This window comes from Silurus meridionalis, chromosome 21 (genome assembly GCF_014805685.1).
Source record: "Silurus meridionalis isolate SWU-2019-XX chromosome 21, ASM1480568v1, whole genome shotgun sequence".
Taxonomy (NCBI): domain Eukaryota; kingdom Metazoa; phylum Chordata; class Actinopteri; order Siluriformes; family Siluridae; genus Silurus; species Silurus meridionalis.
The window spans coordinates 8,184,798-8,202,817 of NC_060904.1; the positions used below are offsets into that span (position 1 = coordinate 8,184,798).

Here is an 18,020-nt window from a genome sequence, read left to right on the forward strand (position 1 = left end):
ATGTAATACATTTGTTAGGCCTGGGGCTGGAGTTAAGTTGTATTTTTCTGGATTTCTGAGAACTAAGTGCGGGTTAAATCTGACATATTCCTGGAAGTGCAGTCTCCTGGACATTAATGCACAAATCCTTATTTAAAAAAAAAAAAAAAGCTGCTTGGAATTACGCCTGGAGCGTTCTTCTATTGGTTTATAGCATAGTCTGTGCTGGTATATATCTGGGACAAAAATCTCAGCAAGATTAATTTTAATTTTATTTCTGATTATAATCTGTAAGAGAAACCAAATAAAGACCAAAAAGAAGACTCTTGTGGAAGCAAAACTGCAGCTCAATAAATTACATTATATAGCCAAATGTATGTAGACACCTGTCCATCACAGCCATGTGTGGGACTTCTTTAACCAGGAAGCACACAATTAGCCCATGTTCATGATAAAGAACTCAAGTGGCTGGCCCCCTGTCGTCAGTGAGCATCTTTGGATTAATTGGAATATCACTTTGTGCCAGGCCTCTCTGACCTCTTGTGGGTGAATATGCACAAATTCCATCCCAAAATATTCCATCCACATACTTTAGGCCATACAGTGTATTAGTAATTTTTTTTTATAGTGGTTCCACAAAATTCCGGAGTAAGAACGGGAGATTTGAGGATGGATTTGGACTGTAGTTAATGTCAACAGTCTGCTACATTGACTCAGGACTACAGTTTGCTTCTGAGCACCATCTCTGTACCCCGCAAAATCGTATATCTGCAATAAATGGACATTCGGTGCAACCCAGATGAGGATGGGTTCCCTCTTGAGTCTGGTTCCTCTCAAGGTTTCTTCCTGATGCCATCTCGGGGAGTTTTTCCTTCCCACAGTTGCTCATCAGGGACAAACTTAGTTATTAAAGAACATATCCATTTTTTTAGCACCACATCATCTGTGTAAAGCTGCTTTGAGACAATGTTCATTGTTAAAAGCACTATACAAATAAAAATGAATTTAATTGAGTAAATTTGCGTTTGGCATCTAGCATTTTCTTGAGCTAAATATATGCAACACTGCAGAGATGTTTAGTCCTACATCTTTGTCTTTTGGCTCAGATTACACCTCACCAATCACAGTGAAGTCAACACATCTTTCTGCCTCGTACCCCACGATGCTTTTAGGATTCAAAACTCATGTGATCATTAGGATAAAGCTTTGCCCACTCACCTACAAAACTCTGCTTCTTCGTCTCCCACAGAGGCGCTGCTCGAACTCCATTAGCCACCAAAGCAAAAAAGGCCTTCTTAACCTGAGACATGAGAGGAAAAAAAATAGGTCAGAGCACACTCCAAGAAAGAAAGGGGTCAAGCTATACTTGTCCATGCATATTTAAGGTACATAATTGGACTGTAAAGAACACTAGCTAATGAGAGGTACACTACAAGCATTTTCGTCTATAAGATGCTGGCAACCAAGTAACAAAGTAAGGAACAGATTGGTAGCACAATTCCTGATTCCTAGCAGTATTGCGTCGTGACAGGCAGAGAGCGCTGTATCCAGCTCGGACACAAAATCCTGCCTGATCCGTCACTATGCCACCTGACTACGTTCTCATCCCGTACATAGACAAACACTGCAAAGTAGCTTAAACACTGCATTATTATAGTCAGGATGTAATTCAATTTAATTCATAGTACGTGCAAAAGGCACTGCTACAATGAATACCTCTCTGCCATGTGTTACATGATAAAGATTCCTCTCAGAAGCCTTTCACTTGGAGCAAAAGAGAAACATCACCCCCTTATGACTTCTGGCCTTCAATCCAAACCTCCAAATTATACCTTCACTTACAATAAACACAATGAATTTTATGAAAAGACTATTTGTTTCAAAAGCGATTGGAACTAAGCAATAGTCATTGCAGCTCGGAGCTCTCTTATATAAATCACCAGAACATCTCTTTTTCTCTCCTCGGTTGCTGCTCCAGCATACTCTGACTGTTAAACTTTAATTGAGCCACAGTGAGAGGACATAATGAGAAACTCCTGGGCCTCTTCCTCTGATAAATGGAAGGTCCTGGATGAAGGCGGGGGAGTGAACCTCTGCCAGCCAGCACAGCACTGCAGTGAGTCATGTATTCGCTGTGCTGATGCGTTAAAAAACAATCAGTACCGCAGTGCTTTGATGGAGCAATACTGCCTGCCTGCAAATCGTCAAGTGACCAGTCACTTTCAACTTCCCACTTGTGTCTGTCAAGCTTCATTCACTTTTTATTAGTCACTCACCACTTATATTATTTCTGTATAATATGTATATTGTATTGTAATCTAAGCTTTACCTTTATTTCAGATAAGTGTACAATATACAAGATGAGTTTACAATATACTTCCTTTTTGCACATCAAACATCGCTGACATGGTAATGTGATGAGCTAAGTCAATCACAGAGTTCATTCGTGACTAATCGCAACTTAATCGCACATTATCTGTTTTAAAATGTACCTTAAATGAATACTTTTCAAGCATCTATATGTGAAACCACAGTGCTCTGGGTGTAGTTTAAAAATTTTTTGTATTCAAATTACTCGAGGAATCGTTTTTGGCCTATTAACCACAGTCGAGGCAAATCTGCCTCTCTTTCATTTTGGGTTTTAGCTGCAGTAACATCTGACTGCAAATTTGTGAAGATCTGATAATTATGTGACATAGTATGTTAAAGCCTTCTAAGGGTGTTCAAACCCTAAATGAGTTACAGTATGTCACAAATGTGTACGCCTTCATCCTCCTACCCATGATGCATACATGCTTTTCAAACTGCGAATTTAACCTTACAATCAGACATGTAAAATTCGGTGAGCTCATTTGCCTTAGACAAATCCATGCCTTAGTGATGAAAGGCGGTAGGGGGAGGCTGAGGGGCCCTGGTGCATTTGCTGCCACAGTGACAGTAAAGGCCTTTGGAAGCTTAAGAGAAGGGTCAAAGTCTCACTTTTGGGGCCCCAACAAAGAGGGAAAGCAAACATGAAAGAGCGCATGCTCCACCCCAGTTAACATTAACATTTGTATCTTCGGAATCGATTGCATCCTTTTCGTCACACTAAAAATTCAAAGAGGCAAGAGTGATGATAGTTTGGGCAGAGGCTTGTGAGGAGGTCTCGTGTAACAGGACATCATGCTTGTATTAAACAGAGAGAAGACCATATTCTAGAGGATTTATTTGTTTTGGCTGAGTTTTTGTATTAACATACAGTATAAAATAATTTAAACATGTTTAACAGCATAGAGTCAGCCTTTAGGCAAAACAGAAACAATCAGGGACAAAAATATAATGCAATGTAATGGTCAGCAGTTTAATGAGATGTGTAGTATTCTCTTCTTATTTACTCTTTGCCCTCTATAGATGCACTATATGGACCAGTTTGCACACACCTGAAAATAAGATTTGTATGTGCCTTCTGAATATCCCATTTTGCATTTAGTCCCCATTAGCTGTTAGAATAACGTCCACTTTTCTAGTAAGATGTTCCACTAGATTACGGAGGGTGGGTCAGGAGATTTCTGCTCATTTAGCCACAAGGGCATTAGTAAAGTTATAAAGTAAGTAGTAAGTAATAAAACACATTTAAGTGGTTTTCACACTGGGTACATTTGCTGTTATACAAACCAGAGTGGTCAAAGTCGATAGAACACCAAAAAATTTGAATGCATCTTGCGTCATCAGCAATGTGCACGGAGAACACGATGCACCTCACCGTATACATCGATTTTTATTATTTTGGAAGGACACACAATATAATAAATACTATAATAAATTATAGTACTACTAATAAAATAATATGCCATTATATTCATTATAAAATGATGCAGATGTTTAAGTTGCTTTACTTCTTGAAATCCTGTTGAGTTCACATTCTCAGAAATCACAGCACAGATCCAGTACAAACGAACTCTGGCTACCAACAGGTCTCCTAAGGTTAGGTACCATGTTGTGCTTAACAATTGTTCATGCCAACTCAGAAAACTGCCAGTAAAAGCCCTGTTAGTGTTATGAACCTCCAAAAAACTTTATACAGCAGCTATATAATTAATATAGCAGAAACATTGTCTAGACTGTCTTGTGGTAAAGTTTTACTCACTATAAAAAAATAAGCAAATAAATAAAAAAGGTTTAAACCCTTATTTAACAAAGGGAAATATATTGTGAATATAGAGTAGAAGTTTGTTTAACATTTTAGAAAGTGTCTTGGGTGGCTTTCCAAAAAGCGTCAAGATAACCGATGATCGAGATAAACGAAAACCAATATATATATATATATATATATATATATATATATATATATATATATATATATATATATATATATATATATATATATATTTATTTTTTAACTATTGACAGCAATGCCTGAGAACTAGTTACTAAAGAAACAATTTAGAATGAGTATATTAAAATAAACCTTGCACTTGGCATTATGGTCTTAAAATATTAATCAAAACATTCATAATTAATCTAAAAATAATCAGAAAAAATTAATCCAATGCCCAAGCAACACACGTTCACCCTTCTTACTTATTTCTTCCCCTTAACAAAGATGTTTCAACTCTGAACTTTGTAATAGTTTCTGACGCTATGTACCAGTTGTACTCATTTGTTTGAGGAAAGAATAAACAAAAGGTTTCTGATTGACAGAATGTGAAAACAAGCCAAAGGGTCATTATGAACATGTCTTATGTAAAACATGTGCAATGCAAAAAAAAAAAAACAAACACTTACTTGTAGCGTCGTGTCAAACACCACCAGTTTGGAACTAGTGGGAACAATGTCATAGCACTTGTGGGACTTCATAAAGTGCATGTAAATATCGCTTTCAGACTCTTCGACAACTGCAACGAAAACAGACAAAAGGCTCATTGAGTCCTGGATATAAAGAGGTAAAAGGGGCTGCATGTTTAATGTCCATAAACATTGTTTAAATTAAACAGGAGTAAACACAATCAAAAAGCTTCGCCTGTAGCACAGGCAATAAGTTATATAAAAGAAAATGTTTCTTATTGAATCAAAAACTGAGCAAAATGTGTGTTCATTTAAGCAGAGTTTACACTGAGGTTAAAGTATACACAAATTATTAATACCAGAGTTTATCCCTAATGGGGATAAACTAAATACTTCTGTTAATCATTAAAGTACTATAAAGTGGACATTCAACAGCAAGAAAGCTGCATTTTAGTCCATATGTATCTGGCATCCTGCTCCATCCACTCTCTCCGTTACCATGCACGGTTTCTACAGTAGCGCTCACACAAGACCTTGGTTTCCTAGGACGAGTCTTTTGCTAAAAGGGGCATTTTTTAAGGGGCCATCCAGGCATTTTCCTGTTCAGTCAAGATAAAAAAAAACAAAAAAAACAATGAGGCTCCTTCGAGGCGCCACTTGATTTCTGGACTGAGCTCTGTGCCATGAAAAGATCTTTATCTTTTCCACACTGCCAGTTAGCGAAGTTCTGCTGGCATGATCCAGAATGACCGACAGTTCTGCTTAGACTCATAGATCAAATGAGAAATGTGGGCGAGTTTCAACTTGGCAGTTTGTTGCATTTGTAAAAGTTCATTCTCTACATTTCTTGAGGAAAGCATAAGTTAAAGCAATATATGAAAGATGGGCAAATCGCTAGGTTAAGTCCCTGGGGAAAGTGGATTATGTATCCAGGATTTATTTTTTTCCATTAATCCTAGCAGATTATACTCACTGGGTTAACATGGTTTGAATATTATTCGTAGAGTAATAGCAAAAGAAAAAACGATTTCCTATTGAGTTTCTTAAAGAAACCTTTTTATTTTATATGACAGCACAAATCTTGCCTCTTGCTGCACAACAGAAAGCGAGAACACGGATCAGCTGCTGGTACAAACTATATTTCATAGGCATATTAATTAGCTTAAACAAATGATAATGTTTACAGGATGTGGAAATGATGAATAAAATGAGAAAAACAAATTTTGTGCAAAAAAAACTGCCAGGAGACCAGTTTGTGGACAATTGCTCTTTTTCTCCTGTTACACACACACACACACACACAGACACACACACAAATAAATAAATAAAATCAGTCCAAACCATGTGACATTCATTAGAAATGTGTGGGAACAAATTCGAAGATAAATCTGCTGCAAAAAAAGACCACTTAATGGCTACTCAAATGATTGATGCCTACAGTGAAGCATGGTGGTGGCAGTATCATGCAATGTAACTGCTTCTTTTTAAACTGGGACAGGGGCTCTAAGAATTGGGGCAAGCTCTCTGACCACTGAAGAATATTTTTTACTTTTTAGCACAATAACACCACACATCCAAGTCAACAAAAAAAGATAGCTCCAAAAGAAAATCTAAATGAAGTTGAAATCTAAATCCTACTAGAAACCTGTGGAATAAAGAGAGCTGTGCACATGAGATCCCCATGCAATCTGATAGATCTGGAGCATTATTACAAGACTGTTGCCAAATGAAGATGTGCCAAGTTGATAGACTCTTCCTCTAAAAGACAGTGTTGTATTACAAGCAAAAGGTTTTTCAACACAGTAATACAACCAGGATTTTTATTTTCATTTCAATTCACTTTGAATTGGGTTGGCAGCTTAATCACATGGGGGGTATGGTTTACCCGAGTGTCTTTTCTTTTTTTTATATTAATTACTAATTTTAAACAGAGTATTTTAAAATAAAACCTTAAAGCACATTCAGGAGATATAAATAGTTCAAACATTTATTCCAATAATACTACAGCTGAAGAAAATGATATGTATGCTTACTTTCAACCATGAAAATTAAGCATGTTGGTACAGTTATGCTGTGTTAATGTGACAATATTTCTTTGTGTTTAGGAAAGAACCTTAGGCACAAACTTTAGCTCGAGATGAGCTCAAGCAAGCAAAGCCAATTAAGAGCTTCCAGCTGCTGCTCTGAGGTAAACATGTTGGGTAAGCACACCATGGCTTGACTACACAAAGACTGTACAGTATCTTAACCTAATAAAATCTCAGAAAACAAACAAACAAACAAAACAAACAAAATGCTGATCCTAAAAAAATAACTGCATTTACAATAAAAAAACGCTACTGTTCGAATCTTTTAAACAAACTAATGGCTCATGAGAATCTTCAAAAGAGACCAAACAATTGCCTACTGAAGTTACTGCAGAGGTATGACGCTTTGGCAAACTGCCACCAAGCTATTCGAAGTTAAACTGCAAAATTGTCATCATTGTTGTTTGCTACACACTTGAACAACATTCGAGGGGCACTGTGAGCCTTTCTTTAAGGACACAGCCGCCCACAAAACATCTGTCATGGTACTTTACGTAGGCAGAGGGCACAATATAAAAGTTTGAAAATGCATGCCTCTAAACTTTTGCACAATGATTTCATTAAGAACTCAAAGTGTACTGTTTTGACTTAAAAGGTTGCAGGTCATTGGCTAAACCTCTTCTCCAACAATCCCCAGATAAACCCTTAAGACTGGCTGTTTTGTGCTGCATATCACAAGTGCAATCTTTCTTTCATATGGTCTCTGGCCTGTAACAGTTTTCCCCACTAGTGATGCTAGGCGTGTGCGACACTTGATTTGCGAAATTTATTCAGATTAAAATATAATAAATAAGGCAATGGTACTCAATCAGTAAGGTAAGAGAGAAATGAAAATATTTGTAGTTTAAAAGAGACTAGGACAATTGGAATAATATCAGCTGTGGCAATTGAGAAAAAACTCTGGAAGATGGATTTTTAAGTGATTCTGCAGCAATTAACAGTAAACACAAAAACAGCAAATTTGACACAATCCTGGCTGATCATTCAGGTCCAAACTCTCTTTTTCACTTCCCAAACAGCCGAATAAATTGTGGTGATGAATAATAAACATACACTAATGCAAGTAAGTTGAATGTACACTGATGCAATTTTATAAGAAACAACTCGACACATTCTCAATTTACTTCTACAGCAATGAAGTTGAGAGCATGTGAGACAGTGGAAATGGGTAAGGCTTACAGGAAGTGTATTAACATATGTGTTTGAATGTCTGTGCAAATCGTTCCACATTTCATGTCAATTGACTGTCAAGTTACTAGGGAGAAAATAATCTGCTCTTCCAGCATATTTTTGAGTGATAACTTGCCCTCAGAGAGCTTTAGTGCCTGATTACAGAGGTTATGCTCATAGAACAAGACACTGTGGATTAAGGAGACATTACTTCAAGCTGCATTTCTACTTGCAAAACACTGGAGCTAAAACCAACTATATTTTTTTATAATTGTTAATTTCACAATTTTAGTGATATGTAGCTATAAGCACCTGTAACCAAACCCGTCTTTATTATTTTTTTTTATTTCTCTTGTATAATAAACTACTCACATTCTTTTCTTCTGATTTGGTAGCTCATACCACAAAAATGTGCCTTTTAGCCCACATGCTTAAATGTAAAAAACAATAAATGAAACTTTTGGCAACTAGTCACAAGGCTATTGCCAGGTCAAAAACATGTAAAGATTTGTACACAGCATCACATCTATCAATTCTAGAGTTCTTCCTCAATGTGTGGAGGAAGCATATCCAATGCCCATTTAAACTATCAGTAATGATTGTTCTCATCACAAAGTGCCTTTGTGCCAAATTGCTTACTTCTGCATTTGTCTTTTGTCTTTCTTCTTTAGTTGAGATTCACTAGACAATGTTTAAACCCTTTAGGAGATTCCTCATTAAACATGATGATCATGTTTGCACTCCACATGGTTTTTTAAGAAGATTAAAATATTGCCACACTTGACTTTGAGTTGCTTATCTTAATTAGTACAAGCCTACAAACTCGATTGACAGAAATCGACCGAACCTACTAATTAATCTGGCAACCAATACTAGGAAAGTCACCAGGAACCAGGAACCTATAGCGATACGTCGATGCATGTGCGAACGTAGCATAAGGAGGCACCTCTATTACCTCTATAAGAGCCATAGTGTCATGGGGAATTGTGAAACATTTTATCCAGCTCGGTTGGTACATTAGCCTGCTAGTACTTAGCTCCTTATGATGAGTTCTAGCTCAAAGGTTTTTTGGTATGTGTAAGATGTTATGTTAAACACCAGGATCTCACTCAGCCCGAGTGTGCACAGAAGTATCAGCAAATTAATATTGTTTGTACAGTTTGTACCTCAACTCGAGAAACATAAGTGGAAAGGAAGTGTGCTTGTCTCAGTGCTCGCTGATCTGAAGTGCTCTTGCACACAAAAGCTTCGATCATGCTTGTTTTATTGCATGCCATTTGCATTTTTCACTGTGTGCACACAATTCTCAGCCCCATGCAAATTTGTAATGATAATTCTCACTGATACTCTTCTATGCACTCAGGCCAGCCACCTCTTCAGTTTCAATTTAATTACTGGTTAAATGCCAGAAAATGTTTCAGTAAAACATGGTATCAAACGTTAGCACTGTTGCATTTACGCCCATAACTGATTAAGCACAGTACTAGACTAATACCCGAAACCAGGATCAGTATCGATGCACTAACTATACTAAACTCTGTATACTGATTAGAACAGAACGAGAAAAATAACTTCTAAATGATCGACACTAAACAGGGCAAAAATTCACAATTCTAAACCCCCACTAATCCTCAATCAGCAGGATTGGAAGCATTCTTATATATGCGTTACATCATTTTCCATCATCATGGTTGTTTGGTTCGGGTTCAACCAACATCCAGGCCATGTTGTCTGTTCATGCGCAATGCACAAAGTGATATACAAAGAATAGAGCACACCACAGAGAAATTTAAGAACCATGTGGAAGGTTTTATACTTAAACAAGTAAATCAAAGGAAAAGTTTTCTTTGGGGAGCAACACAATTAAATACAGGATTTATTTTCAGACTGCTGAATTAATTAAATAAAAAAAATAAAAATTATAACAACAGCTTACTAAACCCATTTGCCTCCTGAGCAAATCTGAATGAAAAACTAACATAATAGCCTAGATACATGAGCTCATTTACATTTACATTTGCGGCATTTAGCAGACGCCCTTATCCAGAGCAGATTGAAGACAAGTCATGCAGCTGCGTTTTGGATCATTTGCAGTGGACGAATAGCGTTCAGGGGAAGACCTGCCAGCAGAGAGTTGCAGTAGTCAAGTCTTGAAATGACAAGAGACTGAACAAGCACCTGGGCAGCCTGTATGGACAGAAATGGTCGAATCCTTCGGATGTTATAGAGAAGAAATCGACAAGAACGAGCAACATTAGCGACATGTGGGAAAAAAGACAGTTCATTGTCCATATTTACCCCAAGGTTACGAGCAGTGGCTGAAGGGGAGAGCAGAGAGTCATGAAGTGTTATTTGGAGATCTTGACCTGGAGATGAATCACCTGGGATGACCAGCAGTTCTGTTTTGCTGGGGTTGAGTTTTAGTTGGTGAGCACTCATCCATAAAGCTCCTTTTCATAATCACAGAGGCTAGCATCCTGTCTGTCACAAAGTTATAGCTAGATAACCAGTGCTATTTGCACTGCACTGCTAACTGAACGGGCAGCTCATTTTTGTTAACTTCAACACTTTTGTACCCAACATCCTTCAGTAACCAATGGAATATAATAACATTTGGCCAGAAAAGGATTCTATCAACCAACAATTTAGCTATGAAAAAATACACTGTATAAGCAAGAGTTTGTGGAGACCCGACTACAAAATGTGTGATTTTATAACATACAATTGCACATTTAGTCTTTATTTGCTTTTATAATACTTTAATTCACTCTTCTGAGATGATGTTCTGCTAGATCTTGGAGTGTTTGAGTAAATTTGTGCACATTCAGCCACAAAGGTGTTAGCAAGGCATTTAGTGATGAATGTTCGAGGAGGCCTAGGGTGCAGTCAGCATTCCAATTCATCAGCTGTTCAGTAGAGTTGAGGTCAGAGCTCTATAGACAGCCACTCTATGGACTTCCACTCCAACCCTTATAAACTATATCTTCATAGAGCTTGCTTTGGGCAAAGGGGCATGTTCATGCGAAAACAGGGTTTTGGGTCTCCTCATTTAAGTAAGGGGAAATTTAATGTTGCATCTATGGTCGTCCTGTACACAACTGTGTGCCTCTAACTTTGTGGTGTTGGAAAGATCCATTTATGGCTGGAAAAATCTAGTTTCCAATACTTTTTTCCATATAGTGTAAGGACCTGCAAGGTCCTGCATAATGTTTGGTTTGCTTGTGCATTACAGTGCTAATGCAACTGCCTAAAATAAATGTCCATACAGACATACACTGCACATAATTGAAAAGCCTGAAAAGTCCATCTTGCAATTCTCAATTAAGATTATGGAGTTTGGTTAAAACTGTAAAACTGCAGCAGAACAAAGAAGGTTTGTTGAACTGCAGAGAGGCCAACCATTCCATGGGGTTAGTAACAGATCAACTCAGTAAAAATAGAGGGATGTTAGCGTTCCTGGGAGCTATAAGGTAAAAATACTCTTTACAGTGTACACGTCTAAAAACAAATAGCAGTAAGAAAGAAAATCTTTTCCTTCATGACCTTTTTTCATCATACTATTAGAGTATAGAGTTGGTACCAAAACAAATCTAATGATTAACTGTTCACTGCCAGGTGTTGTAGATCTTGACCTTTGCCATACGATGTCAAGACTCGATTGCAGTGTCTTTTTTTCACAAGAGATTTAAACTATATTTAATAATATATATCCCACAATTATTTATTCGCATAATAACACTTCTTTTGGGATCCGCCTGATTCATTCAGACACCCTACCTCTGTTGGGTGTTCTCTTCAGTTGGAGACAACTCTGTGCACCTGAAGGTGGTTCCACATAAACCAACATCCATGAAGTTACCGAGCAACTCAAGAACTATGAGGATGGATTTGAAATGTAATTAAACAAACAGTCTTCTACAATGGCCTAGGACTGCAACTTGCATTAACTGCTCTGTATAAGTGCCCATCACTGAACAGCACACCTCAACATCGATGGAACTAAAACTGTACATTCTTCTTCTTTCGGCTTCTCCCATTAGGGGTCGCCACAGCGGATCATCTGCCTCCATACCCCCCTGTCCTCTTCATCTGCATCTTTCAAACCAACTACCTGCATGTCTTCCCTCACCACATCCATAAACCTCCTCCTTGGTCTTCCTCTTTTCCTCCTTCCTGGTGGCTCCATCTTTAGCATTCCCCTACCGATATACCCCATGTCCCTCCTCCGTACATGTCCAAACCATCTTAATCTCACCTCCCTCAACTTGTCTCCAAAATGTCCTACATGCGCTGTCCCTCTAATAAACTCATTTCTAATCCTGTCTATTCTCGTCACTTCCAACGAAAACCTCGACATCTTCAGCTCTGCTACCTCCAGCTCCACCTCCTGTCTTTTACTCAATGCCAGGGTCTCTAAACCATTCAAATGAGGTCGGGTTCCCTTTCGAGTCCGGTTCCTCTTAAGGTTTCGTCCTCATACTCATCTCATGGAGCTTTTCCTTTCCACCGTCACCACTGGCTTTCACATTAGGGATAAACATGTGTTAAACTTAGAGGCACTAACATAAATTCATATTTTAGAACTTATTTTTCTGTAAAGTTGTTGAATGCACTAAACAAATAAAACTGAAGTGAATTCTAACTTTCCATAATTTTTTTTTGCGATAGTTCATGAAGTATCAATAGAACCTTTGCACTGAGATCCTGCTAAAAAAAAGTGTCACTTTGTAAGTTTGAGGTCTTTAATTGCCACCAGACCAGAAAGTGCACTAACGGGGCAGCAGAGTGCACAATCCAGAAAATCCTGTTAAAATAACAGGCGTGCCAGGCAGACACACCCACCCATGGAAATGGTGGAGGAAATAAATAAATAAATAAATAAATAAATAAATAAATAAATAAATAAACCACCACTCTCAAGGAACATGCATGCTCAAAAACAAGCCCAGGGGAGATTTTAACACCCCACCCCATCCCACCCCTCCTCCTCCTTTTCCACAAACACTCTGAGCAGTCATGTCTGAAAGCTGAAGTCCTTCTGTGTTTGCACTTGTGGTTTGGTTGGGATTACTTGCGAGTCTTGGTGTCTGCCTATTTGTTTAAACAGGGATTTGACAATGCTTTACACTTTAATGCAAAACAACATGCATTAGGGGGCATGGGTTAGAGCGATCCCCCAAACAAGCAGTGATGCAGTTAAATGCAAGGTGTTATCTCTAAAACAGAGCTAAAAGTTATATTTATGATCTGCATGACTTTATGCATGAGATGATTCAAACACAGGTTTTCTTCTCTCGTTTAAAGATATGACACTTTGACCGAGATGTATGACGCCAAGCGAGGTGACAAGGGGGAAATCCGCATCGCCGGCTCGAACAGGATTAAAAATGTGGTGCACAATACTGTAAAACCCTATAAATACACACGCTGTAGTGTTTTGCACTGCTGTATCGAGGTCATATTAAAGCTCGGGAGAAAGACATAAATAGATGAGGACCTATGCAACATGGCACGCGCTGAGAAGCCGGGAGCCAAGCGGAACGGCGTTTGGGACTTAATATACAAACAAAGATTATGCATTATGTTTTGCAACGCTTACCTTCATCGTCGTGATCGAGTTTCTCCAGCATGCCTTCGGACAAACCGCGAACCTGTGGATGAAAAACAGAAAGGAGGAACCAGGTGAAGAAACGGGCGTCGGTGTGCTCGCGGCGCGCCTGTCACTCGCCTCCACGCCGCTTCACCGAAGAGCCGCACGAACCCGACCTCGGTTGAGACAAGAAAGCGAGCAAAACGCTCTGGCTAGTTGTGCATGCTATTACGCGAGTGTTCAGTCCCCTGCACAGATCCGGCTCTCCTGGAGTAGACCACTCACTCCTGCGTTTCAAGTGAATTATAATCACAGAACCTATCCCCCTCCTCCCCTATCAAGCCGGGTTAAAATGGAATCTTCCAGTATACTGCATTAGCTGGAATGAACCACTACGTTATTCGCGGGTGGGTCGAATTGTCCCTAGGTTTCTCTGTTTCTCATGCACCAATTCTGTGCTGTGGACAGGCCGTGGTAATGGATATTATTTAAATGTATTTAGAGATTGTATTTTACAACATAAAAAGAATGCAAATATTTAACAACTGATATATTACTATAAATTAAGCACTCGTTTTGGCATACTAACCCACTGAGTAGTGTGCTCAGAGCTCTCAGAGACACCCACTGTCCACTTAAAAAAAAAAATCTATGCAAATACACACTCATGCATTTGTTACATTAACCATAAAACCATGCAGATACAGGTCAAGAGCTTTAATACATGTTCAAATCAATCTTTAGATCAGATTGGTGACTTTGAATACTTTATGGCCCACACAAAGCAGCCTATGGAGTATGCACAGAATGATGGGGAAAACAAAGAACACATCACTATGTAGTTCAACAGGCAGGCCTGCACATTGGCTGTTTTCTGCTTCTCCCACCGTTCTGTGTAAACTCTAAAGACTGCTGTGTGTGGAAATTCTCGGCGCTCAACAGTTTCTGAAATACTCAAACAATTCTATCTGGCAAAATAGCCAGGCATGCATGTGTAGTACAGGTGTGAACATGCCCGGTGTTTATCTTTGGGGTTCCCTCTAACTGAATAAGACGAGCAATCAGCTGCCAAAAAAAAAAACTTAGCTTAGCTTCCAGCTTCTTATTATTGAATAAATTACTGAATAAATGTTTTCCTAATACTCTACTGTTGGTTATTTGTTTTTTGGGTAATTCACAAATTGTTTCCCTTTTACCCACTAATAAGGGTGGTCTACCAGTTTAATCAACTAGTGTGTTTTGGCAACAGGTAGCTGGTCAGACTGATGAATTTCTCAGCATGGTGCAATACTCATAGAAGAAAATGCGATTAATCATACATTCAAAGATGCTTTGATTTGCAGTATAGCCATGGAACAGATCTAGCTAGGTTTATCATTTGAGTTACACATACTGTAGCTCACATAGGAGCAGAAGATGGTCTCAAAAGGCAAAAGTAGTTTTTAGCAAAGAAATGTGTAAAGTCAGACACCGATTTCTGTGAAATTGCAATTCTGGCAACGTAGGTCTCGCAAATGTTTGATGAGTTCTTCATTGTGTATATTTGAAAAACTATGGGAATCGCAGAAATTGTTTTGATCCCATAACATCACAACAATTAACACAATTAAGGTATTTTGCTCATAATGAGCCTTAACCAGATTTCACAAAAATTCAGAAAAAGAGATAGATAAGTCAATGTGTAACTGGAATGCAGGAACACATGTTTTGCTCATAAAGTGAGTTTAGTTAATGCAGTGTACACATATGTAGCTTGTTCCTTGTCTAAATGAAAAGACTGGCTTTTAATTCCAAAGTTGCTAAAAAGTGAATGTTAGAAAGTCCTGGAAAGCTATGCTCAAGTGTACACAGGCCTATTTTAACTTCAGATGAAGTCTACTTGAAGTAAAAAGAAGTAGGCTTGTACTTCTGTATGAGCTGTAAGTGAGCTTTGAGGATGGATTGGACTGTAGTTGGTGTCAGCGGTCTGCTGCACTGTTTTGGGAGTGCAGTTTGCTTCTGATCGTCATCACTGTAACCTGCAACATTGTATATCTGCTTCAAATGGACATTTGGTGCAACCCAGATGAGGATGGGTTCCCTCTTGAGTCTGGTTCCTCTCAAGGTTTCTTCCTTATGCCATCTCGGGGAGTTTTTCCTTGCCACAGTTGCTCATCAGGGACAAACATACTTACAAAGAACATATTTACGTTTAATCACCACATTATCTGTGTAAAGCTGCTTTGAGACAATGTTCATTGTTAAAAGCGCTATACAAATAAAAATGAATTGAATTAATTTAAAAAAAAAAAAGGACTTCCATGTATTAGTTCTATACTAAGATTTCTGCAATTATTATTAACAAGACACAATGACCTGGCCATTTTGGTGTGTTACACTAATTTTAGTGTTAGAATGCAAAACAAACCTATAATTAATTGTTGGAGCAATAAATGAGTAGAAATACCAATATGTTCTGGGTGGTGAAGCTGGGGAGGTGGTTAAACTTGGGTCACAGAGCATAGAAGGCTGAAATAGGCATTCAGTATATGATATAGTTTAAATTTTGTCCAAAGTATTATAATAGGGAGGATCTGTAACTCAAACTCATATATAGTAATATATATTATGTTTTACAGGTGACAGCCAACTCTCAAGCAAAACTCAGGATTTCTTTGAATACAATGATTATTTTAGGTGTTTGTCATGGCTAAAATCTTTGGATTCCCCACATTCAGTACATTTCAGAGATAAAAATATGTAAATATTAAAAGTACTAAATGTAACATATTTCAAAGAAATCCTGAGTTATGCTTGAGAGTTGTCTGTCACCTGCAAAACATAATATATATTAATATATATATGCAAAATCTCAAATATTATGAATTATTTAAAAGTCACTGGGTAACGCTTTGTGTCCGGTTACTGTTTGTTTTGTCACAAGTCATTGTTTTGATGCCTAAAAAGCTTTACGGACTTTACTGAAAAGCCTTTTTTATTTACAGGGGCCTAAAAAAGAAAATAAAATTTAAGGGAATTTGTTTATTTTTAGTAGGTTTCTGTAATTTTTCAATTTAAACATGTACTGTAATGTAAACTATTAACATTTATACAAAAATGTACAACATTTCGTCCCAGGCAGTAATACATTTTATACCAGAGTGTTCTTGGTTAAAAAAAACTAAAACGTCATTTTCATTAGCACAGGAAAGAGGACTTGACACTTTTGGGTTCACAGTAGAATGACAAGCAGCTTTTTTTTTTTTTCTTTTTTTTTTCATAGAGAAAGCAAGTGTGAGGGAGGGAGGGAGGGAGGGAGAGAGAGAGAGAGAGAGAGAGAGAGAGAGAAAGAAAGATAATCTAGTAACAGAACAGCTAGTGAGAACAGGAACTAACTTGCCTGTCAGATGTTCTACGACATTAAATAGCGTTAGAATGTGCAATGTGTTGTTCAGTAACAAATTAAATGTTGTAATCGTTTGATTAACCCCAAATAAAGATCAGTTGTTTCTGATTGATTTATTGATTTTGCATCATCTTGGTTTCATCTGATTGGTCATGATCATGGTCCAGCAAGGGCTCATAAAGCATGCATAGGTTCTCCACATCAATTGGTATTGATCAGGAGAGGGGAATAAAGGAATCTACAAAACATTAAATGTAACATGGAAAACCACGAAGGCCATCATCAACAGGAGAAGAGTAAGGAAGACAAGGATAAATCTTTTCATGGAGGCTGTCAAGAAACCTATAGCAGCATTACAGAATCAGCAGGAACAAGCATTACTCAATTCCAGCACATAAGATTCTTTACATGTTCTCTACAAAACCATGCTGTCTGTGCACAAAAGATTCTTTTGCAACGAAAGAGCTCTGAAGCATTGGAATAAAACCACTTATCCAAAACAATTTAATAAAAAAATAGTATACTATATACTGTTGTGGTATAGACACTCAGGCATTTTTCCTTTTATTTTCGAAAATGTTTCTAGATTTACTTTATCTTTCTACCTAGATCACATTAAATGTGAGAAATATCACGTTTTGTTTTAGTATAATTTTTCTTAGAAAAATATGCCATTTTAACAGGGGTTTTTAGACTTTTTTAAATAGGCAATTAAATTGCCCAGCACTGTGAATTCTATGTAATTCTTTCTATCATAATCTTAATTTTGAGTGACCAGATCTATGTTAGCCAAGTGGATGAGAGCACTTAAATGATCAAACAGGAGAAATGAACATCAGCATCCAATATGTCCTTTATATTGATTTTGAAAATGTGAGGAATGATCAAGTGTCAAGAAGCATACTGCATCCTTCACCTGTGCCAGAGTGTGGCAGAAAAGACAGCAGCTATTTTAATACAGATTTCTAATGATAACCAGAAACATAACAAAATACTTTACACCTTGTTTGAATGATTTGGTCTTTACAGAATCAACAGATACATG

General features: G+C 37.7%; 1 protein-coding gene across 4 annotated transcripts in view; it reads right to left on the reverse strand.

Annotated features, from left to right (window-relative positions):
- prkag2a (protein kinase, AMP-activated, gamma 2 non-catalytic subunit a) overlaps positions 1-18,020 on the reverse strand; it is a 92,361-nt gene that overhangs the window by 21,936 nt on the left and 52,405 nt on the right. For all 4 annotated transcript variants that reach the window (XR_006928957.1, XM_046877604.1, XM_046877605.1 and 1 more), the window contains 3 exons: positions 13,600-13,651; positions 4,744-4,853; positions 1,198-1,279 (listed from right to left, as the gene is read on the reverse strand). Coding sequence is in view for 3 of the 4 variants with exons in the window: in XM_046877604.1 (XP_046733560.1) it covers positions 1,198-1,279; positions 4,744-4,853; positions 13,600-13,651 (244 nt within the window). In the remaining variant the exon portion in view is untranslated. The remainder of the gene's footprint in view (positions 1-1,197; positions 1,280-4,743; positions 4,854-13,599; positions 13,652-18,020) is intronic.